This window comes from Parasteatoda tepidariorum, chromosome 10 (assembly GCF_982258835.1).
Source record: "Parasteatoda tepidariorum strain Cologne lab strain chromosome 10, Ptep-v5.0, whole genome shotgun sequence".
NCBI lineage: Eukaryota > Metazoa > Arthropoda > Arachnida > Araneae > Theridiidae > Parasteatoda > Parasteatoda tepidariorum.
Genome location: NC_141764.1, coordinates 2,164,338 through 2,182,697, shown reverse-complemented (window position 1 = coordinate 2,182,697; position 18,360 = coordinate 2,164,338). Strand labels below are relative to the sequence as shown.

The following is an 18,360-nucleotide window of genomic DNA, read 5'->3' as shown; positions in this document are numbered from 1 at the left end:
GTGTAATTTTATTTGCAGAAACCTAATGGTCGTGTGTCTTGCAAAGCCAAAGTCTTGCTTCATTATCGTTCAATACTGTATGTATGCGACAAGAGCATTCTTCATTCAGGAAATGTGCAGTTTGTAAAGGTGTTTCTCCCTCACCCTCCACCATTATTTCCAAAGTCAGAAGTGTGCATTACAGAAGCACTGGTTTTTCAAAGTATATCATTTTGTTAATATCTTGATCCTCTTCAGATTTACTAACATTTTATGCTTTATTTACTATCTAGATCATCTTCAAATTTAACAACATTTTATACAACACCAGGCAAAGTGATTTTTCAGTACAGGATGTTAATTCAGTAATTATTTGAGAAAATAGATTCATTTTTCCATTTAAGAAAAGTACTAAAAAATATTTTCCTAAGTGAAAATTCCACTTTAAAAAATAAAACTTTTTTCAAAACCCTTAAATATTGCTTTTTTCTTTCATTTTAAAATCTTAATTTTTTTTCTTCTCGATTTCTTTAAATGTCTTATTTTTTATTGAAAGGATGCTATAGTGTGGGAGAAACTTTTCATCACAAATTCTGTTTCACTTTCATTGATATTTAAAGTTTAGAGAAAAAGGAGTCCACATAAATCAAGACAAGAGTGAACCATGCATTTTGATTATTTGAAAACAGTTTTTCAGTATTTGGAACTTGTCTTGATTTATTTGAACTCTCCCTTATTTTAAATTACTTATGACAGAAAAAGAGAGATTGGCTATGGCATAGTAATTTGTTACCAAAGTGTGAAATCTATGCATGTTATTCAAGTATCTCTAGACATGGTGCGTAGCGTTTTTAAAAAATGATTAAAGGTACTTATTTTCATTGGATGTTTTTAAAAAGTGCTTAATTTGACTTTTGCTATGTGCTTTAATTTGATTTGAAAAGTGTTTAAATGAGACTTTTTTTTCTTTATGATGTTAATTTTCACCACCTATTATGCAAAAGCGTGCTTTCACATTGTTCTTTACAATGTTTTCACAATTCATTCAACCACAATCCATTTTGGCATGCCGTCGGTCCGTAGCGTATGAAGGCACCAATCGTTTTACATGTTTGTTTAAATATTTGAGAGCTCTCATGTGCGTCTACTGAGCTGATTTCTGTAATATTATTGTTAGGCTTCATTTTCCACCCTTTGATATCAAACCGAAAAATCTCTTGATCTTTTTATAATGGCTAATATAATCAGGAAAAGATTTTTTTTGTCAGAAGCTAGTTATTTTATCTTGATCATGTAAAGTGTTGGAAAATTATTTTGCATTTTGTCAATGTATATAGTGCTTAAAAGGTGCTCATTTTTTGTTGAAAAATTTGGCTCTGTTAAAGCACATAAAGATTTAACAACTAACTAAGGGAAAATATCCAGCAAGTTTATTGTATTAATGTTTAAAAATGTTGTCAAAAGTAACAAAAGAATTGCCCAATATCTCTTTAATAATGCTAATTTGAAACATTATTATTTGAAGCATTAAACATTAGGTATTATTTTAAAGAAAATATATTATCAATGAATTTTATAAAGAGCACTCTTTGGATAAAATGCAGCATAAAATGGCTCTATATTAAAATGTAGATAAATACTAAATTTTATTGATAAATAATCGCCTTGAATTATTTTCTTTTGCCTAATGAAAATATATTAAGCAATACTTATGCAAGGTTTTTTTTTTTTTTGCTTACTCTGCATTTGCCATCTGGTACACTTTATGGAAAAACTATTTAAAGTAACACATTAAAACCATTTTATTTAATAAAAGCAATATATTCTCTACAAGCTAAACATATTATTTTCTCCACATTTTTCTTGATTTTTTAAAAATGAATGTTGTACCCACACATTAGAAAAATAAAAAACAAAATCTTGCTAAGCTGTTAAAACAAAGTTTGTCTAGTTCTTTTTGCATGAAAAGTAGAATTTTTTTAATTAAATACAGTGGAGATAGTTATCGACAATGTCAATCTAAGGTACCCTGACATAGAATAGAGTCATACTAGTGAATTGGAAACCCTTCCATAAGTAAAAGATTCAACGACACTTCGATTCTCGATCACATTCGGATTCATCGTGTCAGCAAAACAATGAGTCACAATGTAAAAAAAGATGACTGCGCACTTATTACGGAGGAAAATGCTCCTTTGCCCAATATTGCAGGCATTGATATATTATTGGGAACTATGCGTGTAGACAACGATTCATCGGGAAATATCATAAACAACTCAGTAAATCACAATTTCCAATCCAAGCAATGGTTACAATCAGGATTGGGGTTGTGGATGTCCTAAACTAGTGTTGGACAGGACACATTGGTTTTACTGTCTTAAAGTGTCCAAAACCTTCAACATTGGTAAAAGGTAAAAATTCTATATGTGTAACCATTGTACACATAATAATAACATATATTAATAAATATTTGATACTTTTTATACAAGTTGCTTAAACATATTAAAGGAAAATATAATATAATAGTAAAAGATTAATAACTCTTGAAGCTGCACAATTCATTGAACAACAAAAGTGAATACCTTATATATATGCTTTTAATATTGATAAATTATGTTTTTGCATATGGATAAATAATGTAATATTAAAAATAATAATAAACTTTTTTAATAAATTTAAAACTTGTCTTCGTTTTGTTTCATGTTCAAAAATTAACCTTTAATTTTTCACATTATTTTTTTTTTTTAAATTGTGATATATATTATGAACAAAGGCGTTTCGGGCAGGACGGTTTAAACCATGGATTAATCCATTCCGTCCTTGCCAACTCTGGGTTACAGAGAACAGTCCTTAATTAACAGTGTTCTCTTCCAATAGGTAATCTGTATGTGGATGAATACAGTCAGATATCTTCTCATCTCTCAAATGAGGATATTTCTATTCAAGATGTTGAATTACCACTCAGACCTGATTTAAATGTAGCTGACATTCTCACTGTCAAAGGTTTGTATCTTTTAACAAATTTTTTTCTGACCCACTTCTATCATTTTAAAAAAGTGCTTATTTTCGTTTATTAAAGGAACTTAAAGATGCTTTTTTCATGGAGTGTTTTTAAAAAGTGCTTCATTTTCCCCTTTTTGAAAATGAGATTTTTTTTTTCATCGACGTGTCGATTTATGGCACGTATTATGCAAAAGCTTGGTTTTCGCATTGTTCTATCCAACATTTTCACAATTCATTTGAGCAATCCATTTCGGCATACCATCGGTGAGTCCACATGTGCGTCTCCTGAGGTGAGATTCTTGCGCTATCATATGCAACTCTGCTGCATTTTGCAAGATATTTTCAATTTCAGGCTTCATTTTCCACCCTCTGAAATCGAACCGAAAAATCTATGGATCTTTTTCTGTTGGATTACATAATTAAAAGAAGAGTTCTTGGTCTGAAAATAGTTATTTTATCATGATCATCTAAAATCTTTGAAAATTATTTTGCATTTTGTTAATGTCTATATTAACCTTTCTTTTTTCACGTTATTTTTTTTTTTTTAAATTGTGACATAATTTGAATAAAAGGGCTTTGGATAATTTATAACAATTTTGACAGGACAGTTTAAACCCTGGTTTTGGATAACTCCATTTTGTCCTAAACCTTGCCAACTCTGGCTATGTTATTACAACATGTGAATTTGGAGTTTGAATTATCACTTTTTGATGAGTTTACTTGGAACGTTTGATTAGTGATGATTCCATCCTAATTTCATTTGAAGTGTTCGATTCTTGAAGATTGCTTCACACCAATGAATGGACCATTTTTCAGCTGTTATTTAGCTTTTTTTTTAGCTCTTTCCTCACAAATTTTTCAAAAAGTCTTATATTCTTTATGCAATGTTATTACGCCAAGTGTGCTTATTGATCTTAAGAAATAACTTTTTGACTCGCTCGATCATGACCCGCTGAATAGGGTAAACCTGGAAAATACAGGAAATTTTAAAATCACCTGAAATAACAGGGAAAATGCAAAAAATTTTGATTGTTTCTTTACAAACTGGGAGAATACAGGGAATTTTATTTATTATATTCTTCTTTTAAAGAATGGTGACCTCTCAAAGAGTAATCTATGGATATTTAACCATGATGTTTCAGCTATACTAAACTATTTCATTTACTACAGCATTATTTAAGTATGTTCAGCTGTTTTTCCAGCAATTAAAACTAATAAATATAGTTAGCCCACTATAGCTCACACAAGAGCACAGCTATTGTTGTGTTGCCTCTTAATATATTGTATATAATATGTACGGAGAAAACACAGGGAATTTTTTTTCCTGATTTGAGTTGCAACCAACCCTGTCCATTCACAATGATTTTATCGTAAATCGCACCTCTCTTTCAGTGTGATTTATTTTTTCCATAATATGATATAATGGTTATCGAATTTCGTATTTTAGTATTAATATTCTTATACATTTGATTCGACCTAAAAAGAAATTGCAGTTAGAAATAGTTTTGGCTCTCCTATTTTTATGATCTCTTTAATTTGTATTTTATGTTTCAGGAAATATAACAAATGTAGATGAAAAAAATGCATTCATCTGGCTTCAGTGCAGTTTCTGTGGAAATGAAAATCTAATTCAAAACTATGAGTAAGTTTCTTGATTCAATTTTTTATTATCAACATAAATTTTGTTTTATCTCGTTTTTGGTATGCAGGGTTGCCGCGGGTGACTAAAATGTGACCACCTGAGGCAAATATGGCAACTTTTGTTTGCCTGAAAAAGCTTTTAAAAAAGAGCAACTATTTTCAGTAAAAGGAGACTATTTGGGGAAATTTCTATACTCCTAGCTATGTTTTTTTTTTTTTTTTAAGCATAAATTGGGTTAACAACCTGCGGCCCACGGGAACACAATGAACTTTATTTATTTTCTTTTTTGAAAATAAAAAATTTTGAATTGCAAATTTAAGTCATCACTTTTTGATGCACTCAACTTGCACAGTTGCCATCGTAAGTCTATTTCGTTTTTCAATCGCCTTTTCAATGGTTATTGCTGCGAAATTCTGCAAGATTTTTTTAAAGAATCCTTTTTTAATATGATATTTCGAATTTGAGTAAATACTTTTCGCACACAATAAGTATATATATATATACATATTTGCTTAATCAATTATTGATAAAAGGGAAAAAATTTTAGAAAAAGTATGTTTTTTTTAATGAATTCTAGTAATTAAAAGTATTTAATTTCTGCAAATATACTCATTTTTTTATATAAAAAGGTAAAGTTAGAACACTAATGTTGCTTTAAAAATTGTCATATTTGCAACTGACTTGACAAAACGGATCATGATTATATGACAATTAAGTCATTTAATAAAAATTTTAGTCATATTTTTCTTCTTATTTAGGCAACTATTTTCATGCTTTAGGCTACTAAAATCAAGTATTTAGTTCATTTTCTTCTGTGGCAACCCTTTCTATTATTTGTTTCAACTTTGTGTTCTGATAATTAAATAATATTCCCCAATTTATTCAAATCTATTCAGAAAAAGAAGTGAAACTTTGTGTGCAAAATGTCTGAAGATCATATCTTTGACTTTCATTCTAATTCGGCTTCAAAATTGAATAAATTTAGCGATAATAAATTATGCCGAGTATAGGAACCCATGATGTGTTTAGGAATAACTTTCAACTTTTTTTTTTATGCGTTATCAAGCACTTTTACATTAATCGAGTATTTTATTTTTTTTTGCTTTCTTTTTAACAAAAATAATTTTGAAGTGAAAAACAGTGAGAAAATTATTAATGTTGCTTTTATGTATGTGTTTATGTACAATGTGCCAAAAGAAAACGTTATCCATTCTTCTAATGATCGGATTTTCACTTACAAAAATCCAATCTTAATTGTTCAAAAGTTGTACCGCTTCCCTGGTTATCACAAGTTAACTCGGGTATGTATATATTGCAAGAATATATAGGGGATGTATATATTGCAAGAATATATAGGGGATGTATATATTGCAAGAATATATAGGGGATGTATATATTGCAAGAATATATAGGGGATGTATATATTGCAAGAATATATAGGGGATGTATATATTGCAAGAATATATAGGGGATGTATATATTGCAAGAATATATAGGGGATGTATATATTGCAAGAATATATAGGGGATGTATATATTGCAAGAATATATAGGGGATGTATATATTGCAAGCACCCGTATGCCCTAATTAAGGGCGGGTCGGGGTAAATTCTTCCGTATTGCAAGCACACCCGAGAGGTCGTGGGTTCGATCCTCGTCAGCCGAAGACTGGTGATTGGTGCACGTTAAATCGGTCGAGTCACAAAGTCTTCCATGTTGCAGTTACAAATCATACTTCTGGGGGTACTGATCGAGGACTTTCCTCGTCTTCCGGATTCAGGTCAAAACTACGAGGCTGCGGAGTCGAACATCGGTAGTCGTAAACCCGACATCGGGTCGGCCGTTCGACGACGGCTATAGAAACATAAAATACAATAGCGTTCTGATTTGCAAGTCTGAGATATTGATTGATTTCATGTGACTGACTTTCAGATCAGTCACTGCAATATATTTTTCATGAGGTAGTTATTTTATTCTAGAGACGTTATATTCTGTGAGGACTGCTGTCGGGTCGTGGAACATCCTTTCCTGAAAGTAAAGATGAACGTCACTGTCTCAAGTGAATCCTTGCAAAATATTCTCTTGAATATTGAGGTAGGCAATAAATGTTCTACTCATGACATCTTTATGTGATTGAGTCTCCTTAATACTTTGTTCTTATTTATTTTTTTATTTTTTTTTTAGCTTTCTTCAGTTACAATCAAAAGAATTTTATCATTGAAGGAGAATTCTTACCAAGTAAGATTTTTTTTATTTGTTTTTTTATTCGTTCAATTACTTAATATTTAAAAAAACTGTTTTTCTCATGCATTGTGGGTTCATTGGAATTTGTATTGATATTTTAACACCTATTCTGCTCACTGGAAACTTGATAATTTCTCAATTTCTCTCTCTATGTATTTATATATATATATATATATATATATATATATATATATATATATATATATATATATATATCCATAAAGTTAAAATTATAAAAATATCGAAAAAACATTGAAAATAATAAAGATAAATGAAAAGAAAAGAAGAAAAATTATTCAAATGAAATATTTAAAAAATGTGTTTCAAAAAGCCAGAAAACAAGAAAATGAAAAGATATAATCTCTTCATCAGCTTCCACGATTATATCCGCGGGAAGGAGTGCTTCCTAATATTGCATCAATATAGCCAAAGCGAAATTTATCAATACAATAGTGTGAGGAGCACTCAAAAATAAATTGAAACAAAACAGAACACATTAAGTAAAACGTATATCATGCAAAAAAACAGAAAATAAAATGCAAGGTAAACAAAACAGAAAACGAAATATATAAAGCTAGTCGCGAATTCAAATGAACTTACATGTACCGAAATCTTTCAAGGATGATTTAAATATTTTTGTAATAAGATTCCCAGATTACAAAATATGAAAACAAAAGTGCCAATGGAGTCAAAAGTGTAATTAAAAGGATTTAATTTCATGCTGCGTTCTTCCTGCTGTACTGAAGCATGTTCGATTTGTTAGTTACCAAGGGTTGGCCCAAAAATGGATGTGTACAAGTTAATATTGTACTGGATAATTTAAAGAAGTTTATAATTAATAAGGTTAATATTCAATTAGAAAATTTTTCAAGTTTTTAGAATATTAACATTTATTTAAAAAAGAGAGAGAGAGAAACATGTTTTGACCAGATTTTTAACCGCAGATTCGTCTGAATTGGATTTGCGCATGGTAAAAATGTAAAATAACAAAGAGGTTTTTAGTCAATTATACAATATTTAGTCAATTATGCTATACAATTATCTTAATGATTTTATGTAGAATTTAATTTTTTTAGTTGGGCATCCATTTTTTTTAAAATCAAATTTTGAAAGAGTGTCTGCTTTTTCATACTACATATTCTTTTAATTCTATTCATTTGATTAAAAATTATATTTAAATGGATGTTTTTAGAAACATTAGAATTCCAAGTGATTAGTTTAGTTATTGTAAAATTAAAATCATTTCCTTTATCGTATAAATCAACAATGTAGATATTTTCTTTTTTAATACCCAAATCCAAAAAATTAATATTATCATCATGATTACGAAGCAAGTTTATCTTCGTCTTTATTCTGCTATATGTATATATACACACACATTTATATACATTAATATTACTTTTATTCCAAATTACAAATTGGAATTAAAATGTTAAGACTCTGTCATTAAAAAATACAAGATTAATAAGAACATATAGAAACACCTAGAAAATACTTAAAATTTCAAGTTTCAAAACTATTTATAAGAAAATAAATGCAAAAACAATAATAAGTACAATGCATAAATCAAAACAACAAAAAATCAGCAAAATTAATTGAAATTAACAAATAAACAGTATTTCTATTAGGCTAAAATGCCACAGATTCTTTGTTGCTATAGAACGAAAAAAAAAATTCATTCCGCAAGCATTTGATTCTTTTGCAAATCAACAATTTATATTACAACAAAATTTTCTCAAAATTCAAAATCTAGTTAACGATACATTTCTCGCAGTTCCCCGAATTTTGTTGCGCAAATTCTCTTTAACCATGCCCTCATTTTTCTTCAGCCTAAGTTCTTATTTTTATTTGTTAAAGAAGAATGCAGCTTCAGATAAACTTGGAGAAAAGAAATTCCAGACTGGAATTAAGGAAAAACTGAAGTAAACTCACAAGTGTAAAATTGCTGATCTAAAAATATAATTTCGAAATGGTAAAAATCTGAAAGATTGCTCGCTAGAAAAAATGGCGTTTTCGTTACTTTTTTTAACCTTATATTTTAATGAGTAGCAATTTTTGTTGCAAATTCCAATTTTTAACAGAATAATTATTTAAACAATGTGATGTATACACCCTTTTTTTTTTTTATTTGACTACGATTTGATCGAATTAATTGTTCATATATTGCGACATTGATATTTCGAATCTTACATTTCATTAATTATTTTTCTACTCACTCGATACTTTTGTAAATCCGTGGTTAGATCTTTTTTTTTCTCGATTGCAGTTAATGTGATGCATTTTCTCACGGTTTTTGAAATTCCAATATTATTTCGACATAGAAAATTCAAATCGCGCTTTTGAGTTATCCCTGCGCTGGATACCATCATAAATCCATACGGTATTTTGAGCGTTTTATCACCTATTATTGCCAATTTTCTCTGCGTTTTTTTTTTAATCCCTATACTTCTTATAGATTATTATTAGACACTCAAAATTTAATTTTTGCATTTGTTTCACTTTATAACGCGACGATACCACAGCTTTTTCTATCGACTTTTTTCACAGTTGTTGCAAGTTTTACTGATTACCATCCCACTTTTTTTTTTTGAAAAAATGTTTTTAAATCCCTACATTTTTATACTACAGTACAGAACCCGTTATCCGGAAATCAGAAAACCGGAAAACCAAAAAACCGGAATGAAATTCGATAAATTTTCCCGCCATTTTTAAAAAAAAAAATTTTTTCCCTCATAAGATTTTAGGATTTTCCTTTCTTTTTTGAAAGATGTTTACCTTACCATCATTTTGGAAATAATCATTAGTGTATTTCATCGTTTTTTCTTCTTTTTAAGATTATATCCAAAAAAAAATTTTATTTCAGTTTGGTTTAACAATTAAAAAACGGCTTTTTGTAGCGATGCAGAAAACCGGAAAAATCAGTTATCCGGAATAGCGATGGTCCCGATCATTCCGGATAATCGGTTCCCTACTGTAATAAGAAACGAGAAATTCCGATCACAAATACTTTTAGACATACTTAAGTTGCACTAAAATCGTGCAGCGTTCTGATCAGTTCTTTTCCCTCATGTTATTTTAAAATCCTCATATTATTATGATACAAAAAATTCAAATCAGGCACCTGAGTATTCACTATTTAACAGGGTTGCCACTCCACAGGGAAAACCTGAAAAATACAGGGAATTTAAAGAATCACCAAAATTTGTTGGGAAAATGTGAGGAATTTTGTTTTTCATTTTTGTCTTTTAAACAATAGTAACTTCTCAAAGGGTAATCTATGGCACATTTAAGGAAGATATTTCAGCTATATTAAACTATTTCATTTATTATAGGATCATTTTGGTATGTTCAGCTGCTCCTTTTTTACTCAAAGTTTTTCCATCAATTAAAAGTAGTATAGTTAGCCCAATATAGCTCATACAAGACCACAGTAATTCTTTCCTCTGTGTATAATATATACATTGTATAATAATATAATTGTATAATAATAATTGTGTATAATAATACATTGTGTATAATATATACAGGGAATATTTTTTTTATCCAGATTTGAGTGGCAACCCTGTTAACGTCATAATTCTTTCTTTTTTTCAATTAACTTTCCTGGAGTTATCGCTACTAAATTCTACATTTTTTTTTTTAAATCTCTATTTTTAATACGAAATTATTTACTACAACACTCGAAACGTAAATTGATTGAACTCCTTCTTGTCGCATCCCATTCTTGGGATTTTGTCGTAAAGGCCTGTGTCAGTTATTGCTATATATTTTCCCTTTTCAAGAAAACTAAATTTTATCATAAAATTAACATTTTATTCAGCTTGTAATATTGAAAACTTGATTAAAAGTGGCAAGATACGATAATTTTTTTGAATTTAATCATTTAACAAAATTAATGGGTTTTTATATATTTCCGGGTATAATAGATACTTAGAATAGTTAAGATTGATTTTAAAGGCAAGAAAAAGTTTTACATGCCTATAATTTTGATATTCCGCCAAAAAAAATATTAGGGGGACCGAAAATGAATGTCGTTCCAGTGCATTTGATATTTGTTATCAAGATTTTATTTTTAATTAATGTATTCACCCTCGTTAACAACAACTTTTCGATGCTGAATCGAAAGTGATCGAAAATAAGGAATCTGTTTTTGAGACTAATGAACATTTAATGCGCCGAAACGACATTAAATTCTGGTGCCCCTCATACCTTGTCCATGACTTCTATGAGAAAAAAAAAACTTCATTTTATTTTGGTAAATTTTCATTCTCAATCCATCAGATAATGCAACCCGTAAGTCGTTACTTTCTAAGTTAGATAACAGGAACTCTAGTATGTCCCAATGTTTGATCCAGGAGTTTCCTTGTCTTCTGGGTTTGATTCAAAATCGCATGGCTGTGAAGTTGAACTCAAAATTAGCTGTTCAATTAGTTATAGTTAGTTATTAGTTAGCTATTCAATTCAGTTATAAAATAAAATTTAAAAAATTATATCCTTGCTGTAAAATTTTTTTTTCATTTCTTTTTGCGACTTCAAAATTTATGGTGGTTTGTATATGGTATTTGTTTACATATAGAACGGAAGCAGTTGTACATCCTAGATTAGATAATACACTATCTGGCCAAAATTATCCGAACACATGTGTCCTATCCGGACACACGGTTGTTATGGTGTTGGAAGCATAATGGTGTGGGGGTGTCTCTCGCGGTTTGGGTCCGTTAGTTCCTGTGATTGGAACCATGAACTCTGAGATGTATGCCCAAGTCAAAATTTTTGATGGTTTTCCATTGATGGACGAACATATTCTTGAGGGTAACCATTAATAATTCCATCACAAACCATTATATTTTTCGATGGTAACCAACATAACTAAACTGTCACCCCAAAGTAGGAATTCAGACTGATTTATGATGGTCCAACATAAGAATAGCAACTTACTTTGATGGTTTATTTGTGTTGAACCATCAGAAATTTCCATCATAATTTCTTAGAAATCAAATGTTGGAACGATCATGAGCCACCATCACCCCAATGTAAGAATTCATGCTAATTAAAGATGGTCCATCATAAGAAAAAAACAAATATTTTTGATTGTATAGTCCTGAGAATCAAAAAGAACTTTCATAGTCTATAGTTGGAACCATCATGGACCATCACTGATAATTATGGGCTGTTGGTCCATGAGAATCAAACTTCTCTCGATGGTTAGCCTCAAGAGAATCAAACTTCTCATGATGGTCAACCATCATAGTATTAAAGTGCCATTTTCCATCATAAAATGATGAAAGTTTGTTGGTATATCAATAATCAAGGACAAATAATGGATGATGGTGATCATCATGAATCGCACTTTAACCATCAAAAATTTTGACTTGGGTGTGAACAATGCTGCTCTTCCAAATCTATGGTAATGTTTCAGGCCCATTTCTCTTTCAGCATTCGCACATCAAGGCTTGCACAGGGTGTTCAAAAGGGCTTTCTCGGGAGCTCCCATCCCATAGACAAGGTATATCTGCACAACTGGAAAGTCATGAATCTCTGTATTAAACCAAATTTCTCATGATATTAACTATTCGCCGAAAAATCTAATAATTAAAATGAAATCCCCCTCCCCCACACACGCAATTTCATGGTATTCCGAATATCTGAATTTGAATCAAAATCCCCACTCATACTCATATTTTTAAAAATAATATATATAAAATGTTTTTACTTATATAAAATGTTTTTAATATACAAGGTCTGGCTATTAATTTCCAGGACTCATGGAATAACTCAGAAGAAAAAAAAGTTAAACACATAGCCATTTAATATTATTCGAAGTAATCCCCATCAGCCGTAATACACGTCTGTGCTCGACTGTACAAATTTCGGAAAGAAGTTTTAAAGTCCACTTTTGGAATGCTCTTTATTAGTGACGTTACAGTTTTCTTGCAGGCTTCGACATCCTGAAATCTTGTTTCCTTCAATGAATTTTTCTGCTTAAGAAACAGGAAAAAGTGTGTGCTAGGTCTGGCGAGTATGGTGGATGCTGCGACTCAACGACACCATGCTGAGCTGAGAATCACCTCACAGTCAAACGCAATGTGTGTACGCGAACTTTTCCAATTGCTTCCGGCTTGCGTGCGAACTGCGACCGAACTGTGTGCGGATCATCTTCCACGCTTTCGCGTTCAAAAGCGTTTAAACCATTCAAAAGCTCTTGAGCGAGATAATGCTTCCTTGCCATAAACTTGTTTTAACAATTCGTAGGTTTCTGCAGCTGTCTTGCCCAATTTGAAGCAAAATTTAATGTTAATTCTTTGCTCCATCTCACTTCGACAACACGAATTTAAGAGCTCCGTTTTAATGCGCCTTTCCACGAGAACCACTCACTTCAGAATGGCGCCGATTGCACTGCACATGAGCAAGAAAACACTCTTCAATATGCAATCATTAGCGCCATATTCCGGCTTTTCTTTCTCCTACAGTTACCTCAGTCCTGGAAATTAATAGCCGGACCTTGTATATAAAACGTTTTTATCATGTTCTTTGAAAATGACGGTATTCTTTCAAAAAATGAAAGTAAAAATGCCATTTCTAAAGTGAATTATCTTTTAAATTTCTATGATTTCTATTTTTGTCATTATTTTTATTTTTTTATTTTATCAATTTCAAATTTTAGCTGAAGCAAGCCAGTCATTGGCGAATTTGTTTTTATTCGATATAAAAATTCGTTATTGAAATTTGTATTTTCGCTTTTTTAAAATCCAATATCGCTATTGTTGTAAGAAGTAAGTTTTTTTTTCTTCTCAAATTAGTTGCTCTAAAGGTGTCTGCATTAGAAAGTAATTATAAATGTTAGTTCAAAAAGTTATGTTAAATACTAAACATGTATGATATAAAAATTGCAGGGTGCATAGCGTTTTTAAAAAGTGCTTAGAAGGTGCTTATTTTCGTTTTTTAAAAGCCCTTAAAGGTGCTTTTTTCATTGGATGTTATCAAAAAGTGCTTAATTTTTCTATTTTTCAAAATTAGATTTTTCTTTTACCATGTTGATAACCCTAATCTATTTTGGCGTATTGTTAGTCTGTAGCCTATGAAAACGCATGATTACATGATTCAAAATATCATAATTTTTGACAATTGTCAAAAACAATACCAAAGAGTTTTTTTTTTTTTTTGACATGATGGTTAAAACAAAATAAAAACGTCAATTGTCAAAAACTTTCCAACTTTGACTAATTATGATATTTTTTAAAGTGCTTAAATATATTTTTTGAGTACTTGAAAGGTGCTTATTTTGTGGTGAATAATTTGACTACGCTCCCTGAATTGGTATCGATTTTTTGCTCATAAAATTTTCAGAATTTTTCACACTCTGTGACAAACACCCCTTCGTCTTATACTCTTAGTGTATAAGACGAATGAGAGAAATAAAATCAATCTCTGTGTAATTTTATTTTCCATTGCAAGTCTAGTGATGGCTCAATTCCATTTATTTTGTTGTTTCAGCCTCAGTGTAATGTGTCTGATGTACTGGGCAAAGAAATAGGACCCCTACTCTGCTATGTTAAGGACACCTCTCCTACAATATTCTATTTAATTGAAGTTGAAGACTACCATTGACTCAAATGTATTCATTCACATTCTGTATCATCACAAGTTAATAAAACCTGCCATTTTCATCAATGAAATATTCAGATGTATTATAATAATCCCAGTAATCTTACGGCAATCCTTGTGTCGGACTTTTCTTTTTATTGTCACAAAAGTGTTTTCACTAAAAACCTTTTTTCAATAAAGCAAAAATAGTGCACTTTCAAACCTTTCATCCTAAAAAGATTAAAAATTATTTCTCAAAGCTTTTTTAAAAAGGATTAAAAGGCTTGGTTTCTTAGGACAGGACGCCGTCAGCTGGAAATCAGCGCTAACCTCTGATTGGTCCATTTGTGAGTTTGATAGTATACGTCATTGAACGCTCATCTTGAACTACCATTGCCGTCCAACTCAACTGCAGTTGGATTACAACGTGACGTTAACCACAGAAGCAATGGCGGACAACATCCAACAGCACATTGAAATCAGCCAAGACTATGACATTAAACATAGCTTCTTCATTTAGCTCAGCTATAATATGTTTTTTCTTGGACAAAGTCATTATTTGTTCTCTAAAACACTGGTCGACAATAACAAAATCAATACAAATTCAAAATAAATATTTGTTTACGTTATTAACGCATGCGCAATGAGAGATAACGTCTGCGTTGAACGACCTGCTCACACTGAGCTAACAAAAAAGTATTTTTTTGGCGTCAGCTCTACGTCAACTTTCCGCTGACGCCCAGATAAGGCGCTAGTTCTAAGAAACCAGGCCATTAGCTGACAAACCAGTATTTTGTTGGCGTCAGCGGGACGCTGACGCCCAGATAAGGCGCTTGTCCTAAGAAACCAGACCTTCAGGTCCATCATTAAGTTTTAGCTGTTGTCACACTAGCGATAGGATCCGATTGCATTGTCCATTAAAATTTCAAGACAAGGTGGATGTTAGCTAAACATATGTTGCGAAAAGAAACCTTATAATGACCTACATTTAAGATTATTTTCACCTTGAGACTAGCTTTTGTAAGGGATTTTTTTTCTCGCTTGAAAACCCTAAGTGAACCTCGATTTAAGGTTGTTTTCCAAGGTTTTGGATGAGGGTAAAGTGCGTAGAATAGAGCAGATGGTTACACATCTCGTTTTAAGATTAGAAGGTTTACACGTAAACTGCATAACAAAAACCTTTTTAGGTTTACATTAAAAGGATTTTGCAGAATTAAAATAAACCTTATTTTGCTATATGGGATTGTTTCAGATGCCTAAAAGGGTTTGTTATGCATTTTACGTGTAAATCTTCAAACCTTAAAATGAGATCTGTGACAACCTGCTCTATCTATGCACACCACTCTCATCCAAAACCTTGGGAAACTATCTTCTATATAAAAACCTTAAATCGAGGTTGACTTAGGGCAGGGATGGCGAACCAATGGCACGCGACACAATATTTAGGGCACTCCACCGTTCACAATTGTTATTACACAAATGTTATTACGCTATGAAGCATATGTAACAATTAAATTAAAATTCACAAAATATTAAACAATTATTAATAAAAAAAATTAATACTAAAAAAGCAATTAATAACCGTAAAAAACAAGCTAACAATAAATAAATAGCAAAAAAAAATCAACAGTCCTGCTTAAACTAACATCTTAGAACCTAATATAAGATATTTGTCATCTAATCTGCAACAACAGAAGTCACATTGATGTTACTTTAAGTTGAATTACGCGTATAACTGAGACATTGCAAAATGCTTTTTTTTTTTTTTTTTTTTTCAATGTGAATAAAGAGTTTTGAGTTGATAGTATTTAGTATTATTATTTTCCCAATAATCACGAAGTCAAAATTATTTGACGGCACGTCTATGACCTCATTAAGCAATTTTTTAGAGAAAATGGCACGTTGGTGTATAAAGGTTCGTCACCCCTTACTTAGGGTTTTCAAGCGTGAAAAATTCCTTGAATAAAGCTAGTCTCAAGTTGAAAGTAATCTTAAATCTAGTTAATGATAAGGTTTCTATTCGCAAAGTCTTATATGCTCAGCTAAAGTCCACCTTGTCATGAAATTTTAATGGACAATGCAGTGGAACGTCAGCTAAAACGTCATGATGGACCTTAGTGACCATTTTATTCCAAGTGACACTACTTTTTACAAAAGCTTTAAAGATCATTTTTAATCTTTTTTAGGATGAAAGGTTAGAAACTGCAGCATTTTTGCTTTCTATAAAAAGAAAATTCCGACGCCATATTGCCGTCAGGTTACATGCTTTGTGGGTGGAATTCGTCATGATTTTCTGGTTTAAATATCCTGGTTTTGATACTGATTTTTGTGTGTTTTCTGAACATCGCAGTTAGACACGGTTCCCAGTAGAACACCAAAATCAAGCATCACTGGCTAGCGTCGGTGAGCACTCCGATCAACCTGCGTATAGGGACCGAGGGTGCGCGGTATCGGTCCTCGTTAAACTGTTCTACCGTAAAGTGCTCGACTTCGCATCGGACTACCTACTAGAGGGGGAGTCATCCCCTCTGCAGAGGATCAAAATGACGATGGCATGTCTTCGGATCATCCTCAGGAATGTTTCCCTGACCGTCGCCAGTAGCCCATTGTGTAGATCCAGTGCGACGTAAGCAAAGTATGACTGCCTACCTTCCTTGAGTTCTGAAAAATTGACTGGTCTCTAATGACGAGCCAGTGTACATTACCACCATGAATAGTTTTTGATCTAATAATCAGATTTTTTCGTTCTAAGACACAATCTCAATGGTTCGCGGGCCAAGTGCGCAAGATATTTTTTGTTATAACATCGAACGTACTCTCTGCGGGTACGACGGATTCAGGTTCCCTCAAAATAACAAGTTGGGTGAGTTTTATAACTGTCGTTGAACAGCCGACCCAATTTTTTGGGCTTACGAGTACTTATTTTCAACTCCGTAGACTTGTAATTTTGAACGCAACCCAGAAGACAAGGAAACTCCTGGATCAAGTATAGGGAGAGCTTTTGATGGAACTAACTTGCATTTGCGTTACATGGAGAGGGAAACCTCCCGCGGTTAGCCTGACGGCAAAGAGGCTCTAGCCCATGATCCGTCTACCACTGAGGATATTTTACGTCAGCATTGTGGTCTGTGAATTCATATCGACCAGCCATCTCTGGGATTCGAGCCAGGTTCACCTCATAGAAAGGTGAACGCTCTATCCCCTGAGTCATCACGGCTCAAGATGTTGCATTTTTTCCAAAATGACAGGTGTTTATCACTATAAGTTACTCTTCTCTTTACAGTCAGATGTTTGAATATCAACGCTAATCCATGATACTTGACATTCTTTCATGACGTCATTTCCTCATGTTCTAGAGGGATTTTCAAAACATTTTTAAGCAATATCATGAAATAAGGAACTTTTTTCACAGAATTTTAGTTTAACTATAAAAATCTTTATTATTTACAAAATATATTGATTTTACAAAACATGAAGTAGATTATATTCGGAACTTCTGAAGACGGCTTTTTGTTTTCAGTGTGATTATTTTTAATAATTTATTTATTGAAATTAAAAAATCTATATTCTAGAGTCATTTCGTAATATTTTTTTATCATCTTTGCTCACAAGCATTTTATAAAACATAAAGTAAATTAAATGTGGAATTTATTTAGACAGTTTCCTTTTAGTGTGTTTATTATTGAAATTTATTTATATAATGTTAATTTAACTTTTTTCACCCTATGAATCCTAATGAAGCAATCAAAGCCTTTTTGCACACATTATTATAAAACAGAGATAATTTCATACATAAATTTTCTTCCCGTTATTTTGATAATGAACTAAAAAAAAAAATTTAAATTGTAAGGTTTTTAAATTTTTTCACTATTTTAGTCTACGCAGTTTTAAATACTTTCCTGTTTTGCC

General features: G+C 31.4%; 1 protein-coding gene across 1 annotated transcript in view; it reads left to right on the top strand.

Annotated features, from left to right (window-relative positions):
• LOC107450838 (uncharacterized) overlaps positions 1-14,543 on the top strand; it is a 56,972-nt gene extending 42,429 nt beyond the window's left edge. Inside the window, exons 12-17 of the mRNA XM_043048299.3 lie at positions 19-202; positions 2,857-2,982; positions 4,537-4,624; positions 6,603-6,717; positions 6,808-6,861; positions 14,362-14,543. Coding sequence (XP_042904233.2) covers positions 19-202; positions 2,857-2,982; positions 4,537-4,624; positions 6,603-6,717; positions 6,808-6,861; positions 14,362-14,475 — 681 coding nt within the window. The 3' untranslated portion in view covers positions 14,476-14,543. The remainder of the gene's footprint in view (positions 1-18; positions 203-2,856; positions 2,983-4,536; positions 4,625-6,602; positions 6,718-6,807; positions 6,862-14,361) is intronic.
• The last annotated feature ends 3,817 nt before the right edge of the window (positions 14,544-18,360 follow it).